Genomic DNA, 10,143 nt, shown 5'->3' on the forward strand with positions numbered 1-10,143 from the left:
TGAAGAAGCAGAAACAAGCGTTATAAACATTGTTTATGCATGTTGTAGTCTCTGAGAAAAAAAAAAAAAGCTTTTTGTTCAAAATGTTGCTTTTTTAGGAAACAAACCCACATTCAATTGTATAAAAGAAGAATGCATGAAGCTAGAATATTTTTTTTGTTTTTTTTTTGTTTAGAAGCAGAAGCCCTGTTCTTTATTTGGATATTTTGCATGTTCAGTTATCTATGCCACAAAATATTTTGAGGGTCATGAAAGTTTTGTGAAAATGTTAAAGCGCTGTTAAAATCTGGTTCCAACATGCTTCAGAACCAAATGATTATGTATAATTGAGACATGATGTACAATAGATTCACAGACAGCTGAAATCAAGAAACTTTTTTACTGGTATTACTTTCTGAATTTGCCTCACGCTTGTCTACTATTGTAAGGACACTTGATGAATGATAATTTGTGAGCATCTGCAGTGTTTCCAAGAATAGCAAGAATTACATGATTAAACGCACACACGAATACTCAATTACATAATGTGAAGAAGCATGTCAACGTCTGTTTAAGCAGAACTGAAGCCGCCTCTGATGCAGCTTTTCTAAGTGCTTCAAAAGCCTCTTTTAAAGGTGAGCAGCTCTTTCCTTCATTTGTGTGTCGGCATCATAAAGTAAACAGTCAGATCAATCAGTTGTTTCTTATAAGATCATGAGTCTGGCTTAAACCAGTGTATGGTGACAATTGTTGAGTTATTTCAATATCACTGAGATACTACTATAGGTTTTTCTGTTGTATTTTTGTATTATGTATTAATTTTAGACTGAATTTTATACAGACTGTATGAAAGACTTCAACACAGCAAACATTCTGATCTAAAACACAGGAACATCAATTTATTCAACACAGATTGAGTCGTTGGTCAGAGTCAGAGTTCTAGAGCTTTCTGAAGACGAACACACACCTCCTGTTCACCCAGAGAAAGCATCATCTCCGCCACACTGGGACCCTTCTGCAGACAGAGAGGAATACTAAGTGTTATTAATGGCATACTGCTGTGTGTGAGTGAGTATAGTGTGTGTTTGTGTGTGTGAGAATGTGAGTATAGTGTAAGTGAGTATAATGTGTGTGTGTGTGTGAGTGAATTAAGTGTGTCTGTGAGTGAGTATAGTAAGTGTGAGTATGAATATAGTGTGAGTGTGTATGAGTATAGTGTGTGTGTGAGCATAGTGAGAGTATAGTGTGTGTGTGAGTGTGAGAGTATAGCAGTGTTAATTTCATTGACGAATAATTTGTCATTTTCGTCAACGGCATTTTTTCACAGACGAAAACGAGACGATAACTAAATAAAAACTAGTTTTGAATGACAAAAACTGAAAATCTATTGACATTTTCGTCAACGAATAAAAACTAGACGAAAATGTTAGATAGTGACGATTTGGGAAGCGATCCAGTCTGATGTCCTGCGTTTGTGGAAGCGATCCAGTCTGATGTCCTGCATTTGTGGTAGATGCGCACATTTGTACTGTGACGTGCTGATCTACCCAGCGGCACACGGGTTGGCATGCGTGTCTCATAAAACGTTAAAACATGTAAACGTCTGGGAGAATGAGTAGAGCAGACATGTAGATCTTAATAAGAGTGACAACGCAAAAAAGAGCTCTATTCGGTACGGTTTTCTGTGCGCACACACCCGACCCGAAGCGTGCAGCCATTCACAGACACCTATACAGCGCGCGAGTACAGAATTGAGCTCTCTTTCGTGTCTGAATGGACAAATACACACAACATTATGTCTAAATGTTCGTTTTGAAGAGTATTCATGTAAATTATGTCGGTTATGTCTTAAACAGTTGTGAGTGTATCAGATGTGCATCAGTGCATTGGATCCGCATGTCATTGGACATGATCCGATGTCTTAAAGTGACAGTAGGTAATAAACCTAATGCGGTCTGTGTCCTTAATATTGATCAAGCAACAAAAGAGAAAAGCATTCACTGCTCGTTAATAGCTTTAATAAGGATTAATTATATTTAATTCATGCTTGAAAGAATAGAGAATGATGTATGCAAGTAGTTATAAAGAATTCATATATTATTCATTGAAAAAAAGACTGTTCTACTTTAGGAAAAGTGGTTTTATTTCATTTTAAGATATTTTTTAAGTTACAGTAGTTAAATCTGTATCTGTATTGCACGTTCAAACTTTAAAATCATTCATATTAGCAGGTTAATATATGTTTTCTCCGGGAATATATGGGTTAGGAAATTTTAGAGAAATTCTAAATAAATGCATTTAAATTTAAACCCATTATATTTTAGTCGACTAAATCTACTGTAGATTAGACTAAAATCTTATTGTATTTCGTTGACTAAAACTAGACTAAAACTAAAACTAAAACAATTCAGATGACTAAAATATGACTAAAACTAAATGGCTTTTTAGTCAAAAGACTATGACTAAAACTAAATCAAAATTTGCTGTCAAAATTAACACTGGAGTATAGTGAGTGTGTGTGAGTATAGTGAGTGAGTGTGTGTGAGTATAGTGAGTGAGTGTGTGTGAGTATAGTGAGTGAGTGTGAGTATAGTGAGTGAGTGTGTGTGAGTATAGTGAGTGAGTGTGTGTGAGTATAGTGAGTGAGTGTGTGTGAGTATAGTGAGTGAGTGTGTGTGAGTATAGTGAGTGAGTGTGTGTGTGTGTGAGTAGAGTGAGTGAGTGTGTGTGTGTGTGTGTGTGTGTGAGTATAGTGAGTGAGTGTGTGTGTGAGTATAGTGAGTGTGTGTGTGCGTGTGAGAGTATAGTGAGTGTTGCGAGTATAGTGAGTGTTGCGAGTATAGCGAGTATAGTGAGTGTTGCGAGTATAGTGAGTGTGTGAGAGTATAGTGAGTGAGTGTGAGTATAGAGAGTATAGTGAGTGTGTGTGAGTATAGTGAGAGTATAGTGAGTGAGTGTGAGTATAGTGAGTGTGAGTATAGAGAGTATAGTGAGTGTGTGTGAGTATAGTGAGAGTATAGTGAGTGAGTGAGTGTGTGTGTGTGTGTGTGTGTGTGTGTGTGAGTGTGTGTGTGTGTGTGTGTGTGTGTGTGTGTGTGAGTATAGTAGGGGTGTGCATTGGCACTGCCCTCACGATTCGATTCGATTACGATTCACCAGGTAACGATTCGATTCAATTCGATGCATCAAAATTCTACTGCACACAACAAGGCAAAATTTTCATCAGTCATGAGGCAATACAAGCAGTCAGATATTGAACAACAGATTTTATTGGCTGCTATGTGTGTATTATCACTCTCCTGTATCTTTGACATAAATGTCATTAAATAAAATTGAATGGTACAGGGTATTGGATATGGCATTTTCAAACCTGAAAAAGAAAGCATAAATCACTGCTTTCAGTGCTTTGAATGAGCAATGTTTCTCTTCTCTCTGCTTGAGAACCATTTGAAATTAAATTTCAACTTTATTGTCCAACTCAAGGCCAGAAAATAAACAGTGTACGGTGTAACGGTTCACAAAATTCATGGTTCGGTTCAATACGATACACTTGTGTCACGGTTCGGTACGTTTTCGATACGGCAAAAAGAAAGAAATGCCAGAGAAATTTCCTTGATTTTTTTTTTTGTATTCTTTTTTTATTAGAACTAACATCATAAAGTATGACATTTTTTTTCTTTGAGCAATGATGGAGCTATAATTGACTCTTCTTAGGAGCATATAAAGCAAAACAGCTCCTTGGAAAAAATTAAATGTAATATTTTGTGCTTATAAACAAATGTTTATTTTAGTTCAGATTAACATTTGAGGGCAGCAATGTCATTCATAATGTCGAAATAAATCCGACATAACGTTACTTGAAAGCATTATAGCCTACTATTCCTGCCAAACTTCCAAAGTTGCAGTTAGTGTTACTACAGTAAATCCATGGTGAATATTGCAGATCTGTGGACACTGGATAGTTCATTCATGTCACAATGTTTCTTCCTGGTTTCCACGTCAGCGCTGTTTGATCCGTTAATAATGGAGAAATGTGAATGTTTCTCACTAGATCTCGCAGCGATGTTATTACTTTAGTGGCGAGTTCAAATGCTTTCTTTACTGGATCTCTTAGCGTTGTGTAGTATAAGATCGGCTCGCGCTGCGTTGGTCCAAACTGATAAACAGTCCGTCACGAGTAGCTCAGTTTCGTTCCGCTTACATTGCGTTTGCCATTTGATGTTGTGGTCGCGCCAGCGTCTACATTATGAGCGCGCTCGCGACGCGCTTACATTTGAAATAACCATTCGGTTTGAAAATGCGTGCCTTGTACCGAACGGTTTAGTACGAATACGCGTACCGTTACACCCCTAAAACAGTGACATAATCGATTATGGCACTTTGCCGCATCGATGCTGAATCGTGCATGCCCCGCATTGCGATGCATCGCCGAATCGATTATTGTTGACACCACTAGAGTATAGTGAGTGAGTGTGAGTATAGAGAGAGTATAGTGAGTGTGAGTATAGAGAGAGTATAGTGAGTGTGTGTGAGTATAGTGAGTGTGTGTGAGTATAGTGAGAGTATAGTGAGTGAGTGTGAGTATAGAGAGAGTATAGTGAGTGAGTGTGAGTATAGAGAGAGTATAGTGAGTGTGTGTGAGTATAGAGAGAGTATAGTGAGTGTGTGTGAGTATAGTGAAAGTATAGTGAGTGTGTGTGAGTATAGTGAGAGTATAGTGAGTGTGTGTGTATAGTGAAAGTATAGTGAGTGTGTGTGAGTATAGTGAGAGTATAGTGAGTGAGTGAGTATAGAGAGAGTATAGTGAGTGTGTGTGAGTATAGTGAGTGTGTGTGAGTATAGTGAGAGTATAGTGAGTGTGTGTGAGTATAGTGAGAGTATAGTGAGTGTGTGTGTATAGTGAAAGTATAGTGAGTGTGTGTGAGTATAGTGAGAGTATAGTGAGTGTGTGTGTATAGTGAAAGTATAGTGAGTGTGTGTGAGTATAGTGAGAGTATAGTGAGTGAGTGAGTATAGAGAGAGTATAGTGAGTGTGTGTGAGTATAGTGAGAGTATAGTGAGTGTGTGTGAGTATAGTGAGAGTATAGTGAGTGTGTGTGTATAGTGAAAGTATAGTGAGTGTGTGTGAGTACAGTAAGAGAATCACACTGCTGTATTTGGTGTTCAGTATAGTGAGTGTGTGTGTGTGTGTGTGTGTGTGTGTGTGTGTGTGTGTGTGTGTGTGTGTGTGTGTGTGTGTGTGTGTGTGTGTGTGTGTGTGAGCCTCACACCTGCTGTGCGCTCAGGGCCAGTCTCAGCACTCTCATCACACTGCTGTATTTGGTGTTCAGTCTGCTGGCTATCAGCTTCAGCTCACGGTTCAGTCGCTCTGTGGATGAGAACGAGCCACCGGCTCCAACCAGCCTGACCACAAACACACACATGTTAATAACACACACACACACACACAGACACGTCAACACACTGATAACACGTTTGCGTATACTCACTGTATGACGGCCGCTGCGATGTCGGCCGCCTCCACGCTCTCGTCCTTCAGCTGCTGACTCGAGACTCCCGGACGGATCCACAGGTAGGAATACGACTGATCCAGCAGCTCCCGCAGAGAACAGATGTGACCCTGAGACACACACACGGGCAGATGTTCAGCACCTCACACACACTCACTCACTATACTCACACACACTCACTATACACACACTCACTATACTCACACACACTCACTATACACACACTCACTATACTCACACACACTCACTATACACACACTCACTATACTCACACACACTCACTATACTCACACACACTCACTATACACACACTCACTATACTCACACACACTCACTATACACACACTCACTATACACACACTCACTATACTCACACACACACACTATACTCACACACACTCACTATACACACACTCACTATACTCACACACACTCACTATACACACACTCACTATACTCACACACACACACTCACCATACTCACACACACACACTCACCATACTCACACACACACACCATACTCACACACCATACTCACACACCATACTCACACACCATACTCACACACCATACTCACACACCATACTCACACACCCACCAACTATACTCACACACACACTCACTATACTCACACACACACTCACTATACTCACACACACTCACACACACACACACACACACACACACACACTCACTATACTCACACACACACTGTACTCACACACATGCACTATACTCACACACATGCACTATACTCACACACACACACACACACACTCACACACACACACACACACACTCACTATACTCACACACACACTATACTCACACACACTCACTATACTCACACACACTCACTCACACTCACTATACTCACACACACTCACACTCACTATACTCACACACACTCACTATACTCACACTCACACACACTCACTATACTCACACACACTCACTATACTCACACACACTCACTATACTCACACACACGCACTATACTCACACACACTCACTATACTCACACTCACTCACTCACACACACTCACTATACTCACACACACTCACTATACTCACACTCACTCACTCACTCACTCACACTCACTATACTCACACACACTCACTATACTCACACACACTCACTATACTCACACACACACTGTACTCACACACACGCACTATACTCACACACACACACACACACACACACAGGTGTTCAGTACCTTGCGCAGCTGCAGGACTCTGTGTATGTAGTGCGGCTCCAGAACGGTGTGGTCGCTGATGTCAGAGCCGTGTGTGTGAAGCAGTCGCTGTCTCAGCTCGTCCTGCAGCTCCACACACGCGTGTTGATCCTCGATTCGGCGCTGCAGATGAACCCTGCGTCACACACACACACACACACACACACACACACATCATTGGGGGGGGATGTAAAATCTTGCATCACAATAAGTGTATTGTGTTTGTCAAAACATTTTAGTAACTAAACTGAATTTTATTAGGTTTAGTGACAACATGTTACAATGTTTATATGGTACAATTTCTGGTAAGCTACGCTTTTTTATTATTGTTTGATACAAATTTCACGACTTCAATTCAGTTCTTGTGATTTGATTTAATATGATTTAATGGATTTTTTATTATAATAACTTTATTTAATGATACAAGTAAAAATATAATACATATGTGATATAGTAGCCTACATATTTAGCTAAATACTCTCGATAGCTCTTTTTTCTAGCCAACTAACGTGCTATAGCCTATATTACGGTCATTAAATGGCTTTCCTGAGGTAAATGTGATATAATTGTTCTCCAGCTGTGTTACTGACCTCTTCACGCGGATGAAAAACACTGATTGATCGATATTATGTATGAGGAATATACATTTCGTTAAGTTGAACTGTATCTTTCAACAGTGTTCGTGTTTATTTACTCTTAGCTAGTAGAGATGATCGGTCACGTGCGCTAGGGATCTGTCACGTCACATTTACAAGCGCCAAAACGGTATTTATTGTTTGAATTTCGTAATAAAATGTACAGAATCTGAGAGCAGTGACCTGTAAGTAACTGCTCTAGTCTGTCGGTCTCCGTGTCCTCTTTGCTTTTCCATTCTTCTGTGTGTGAGGAAATGGGTGTGTGGCGTGAGAGTGTGTGAAAAGCGCCAGTCGCGTGGGTCTCACGGTGAATGCGTGAGAGTTGGCAGCTCTACACACACACACACACACACACACACACACACACACACACACACACTATACTCACTCAACCACTATACTACAGACCTGCAAACTCCTCAGAGTAAAAAACGTGTGTGTGTGTGAGTGTGAGAGAGTGTGAGTGTGAGTGTGAGAGAGAGAGAGAGAAAGAATGCACACAGTACTTGCATCTACAGTGTTTACGTGAATACTCGACTAGGCATTTTGATATATTTCTGTGTTTATTTGACCGTTTAGGCGCGCAACCGAAGACAAAGGCTACTATGCGTGTCCGTGTTGCGTCGGAGCGCGTGCACAGCATCCTGTCAGTCAGTTCTCTTTCGCGACTTATCGCGCTTTTAATATTTATTTTCAATATTCTTTTCTTTCTCATTCATTCATGTTTTGTTATTAATAACTTCAGAACGGTCAACTGAAATCTGCGCGGATTATCAACAATACGACACATTTATAGGACATAAAAGGGTCTGTGCGGCAAAAGTGAAAGTAGGCTAGGTGACATGTTTCGAAATGTCTCTTTGAACAGTAAAGTACCGTTTCAATAAAATATATATTAAAGTTTATATAGCCTACTTTCACATTTTCGCTGCTGTTCTAAAAATGGTTTTCGCCACTTAAAGAAGCTGCAGCTGCTTGCATCCCAGTGCAGGAGAGCTCTAGGCTACCACAGAAACGTAAGCGGTTAGTCACTCGCGAACAGCACTGAACACGCACTTTTGCCGGTACAACTTAAATATTATTATTATGATCATAAACTTTTCATTAACTTCGGTAGGCTGTACAACAAGGGAAGATGAAGGGCAGCAATTGACCAAGAAAACGGCTATTGTCGGCGAAAAGCGACAAGTTTGCAGGTGTGAAACTAACGCACGCTATTCTCACACACTCACTATAAACCTGGACGTTTGACAGAGTTATTTAGGGAACAAAACAAACCTGTTGAACTCGCTGAGTTTGTCCAGATCCAGCAGAGCCGAATGCGTTGTGATCTTCGAAATGTTAAACTCTTGGATTAATTCATCCAGACGTCGACCGATACGATTACCTGCAGAAACAACAACATCTGATGATCTGTGTGTGTGTGTGTGTGTGTGTGTGTGTGTTACTCTCACTGCTGAAGCCTGAGCCGGCATGTGTGACGAGGTCCAGCAGGCTGTGTGTGTGTGTGTGTGTGTGTGTGTGTGTGTCACTCACTGCTGAAGCCTGAGCCGGCGTGTGTGACGAGGTCCAGCAGGCTGTGTGTGTGTGTGTGTGTGTGTGTGTGTCACTCACTGCTGAAGCCTGAGCCGGCGTGTGTGACGAGGTCCAGCAGGCTGTGTGTGTGTGTGTGTGTGTGTGTGTGTCACTCACTGCTGAAGCCTGAGCCGGCGTGTGTGACGAGGTCCAGCAGGCTGTGTGTATGTGTGTGTGTGTGTGTGTGTGTGTGTGTGTGTCACTCACTGCTGAAGCCTGAGCCGGCGTGTGTGACGAGGTCCAGCAGGCTGTGTGTGTGTGTGTGTGTGTGTGTGTGTATGTGTGTCATCTTCATTTATATAGCGCTTTTAACAATGTAGATTGTCTCAAAGCAGCTTCACAGAGATAAATGTATAATATAACGTAAGATTGTTTTGGCTTTATAGCGGTTCTTTAATAAAGTTATTTTCCAGCTAAAGTTAGTTTTGATTGATTCGCTTCCGTCGCAACGATCATTTGTTTTTAAATTAGGGCCGCCAAGACGACACCATTCTCTCTACACAGACTTTAAACGCGAACCTGTGAGAAACGCTGATGGCGTTCAGATGCACATTAAGAACGAGTTCTATAGTTATGTGCGTTTGAATATATGTGTGCAGGTTTGGAATTCCCTACAAACCAAACCTAAACAAATTACTGGTGTTTCCTTATAGTTTTGATTCAGAATTTTATTTTATTTTATCAATTCGGGGTAGATACGCAAATTGAGTTTTCCCGACGACGCGTTATCTGTAGAGTGGGAAAGGGATCCTCCATAGGGAGAGACTAGTTGGCCCTTCAGCACTGCATTGACATCGGGTCCAGGCGAAGGTCCTTCATCAGATCTGGAAACGGCCTGGATCCGGCAGGCTGCGGGAAAACCTTGGGATAAACAAAGACACTAAAATTAGCGTAGATGCCATTCTTCTCATGATGTAACAAGTACATCAGGATTTATGGGAAGTGTTCCCGGTTCCAGCTGACCTAATCTATGCAGCCTAATATTGAATTATAGAAGTCTATAATGTATTATGTGAACGCTATGTCAAAGAGATGTGTCTTTAATCTAGATTTGAACTGACAGAGTGTGTCTGCTTCCCGGACAATGGTAGGAAGGCTGTTCCAAAGTTTTGGTGCTAAATAGGAAAAGGATCTACCGCCAGCAGTCGATTTAGATATTCTAGGTATTATCAACTGGCCGGAATTTTGAGATCGCAATAGACGTG

At 40.9% G+C, this 10,143-nt stretch overlaps 1 protein-coding gene across 1 annotated transcript in view; it reads right to left on the bottom strand.

Annotated features, from left to right (window-relative positions):
• Nucleotides 1–15: 15 nt before the first annotated feature.
• Nucleotides 16–10,143, bottom strand: part of ears2 (glutamyl-tRNA synthetase 2, mitochondrial) — a 26,302-nt gene continuing 16,174 nt past the window's right edge. The window contains exons 6-10 of the mRNA XM_084402337.1: nucleotides 8,642–8,750; nucleotides 6,711–6,864; nucleotides 5,469–5,599; nucleotides 5,250–5,382; nucleotides 16–994 (exon numbers count right to left, since the gene is read on the bottom strand). Of these exons, the coding sequence (XP_084258463.1) occupies nucleotides 911–994; nucleotides 5,250–5,382; nucleotides 5,469–5,599; nucleotides 6,711–6,864; nucleotides 8,642–8,750 (611 nt within the window). The 3' untranslated portion in view covers nucleotides 16–910. The remainder of the gene's footprint in view (nucleotides 995–5,249; nucleotides 5,383–5,468; nucleotides 5,600–6,710; nucleotides 6,865–8,641; nucleotides 8,751–10,143) is intronic.

The sequence above is a fragment of the Rutilus rutilus genome (genome assembly GCF_951802725.1).
Source record: "Rutilus rutilus genome assembly, chromosome: 2".
Lineage (NCBI taxonomy): Eukaryota > Metazoa > Chordata > Actinopteri > Cypriniformes > Leuciscidae > Rutilus > Rutilus rutilus.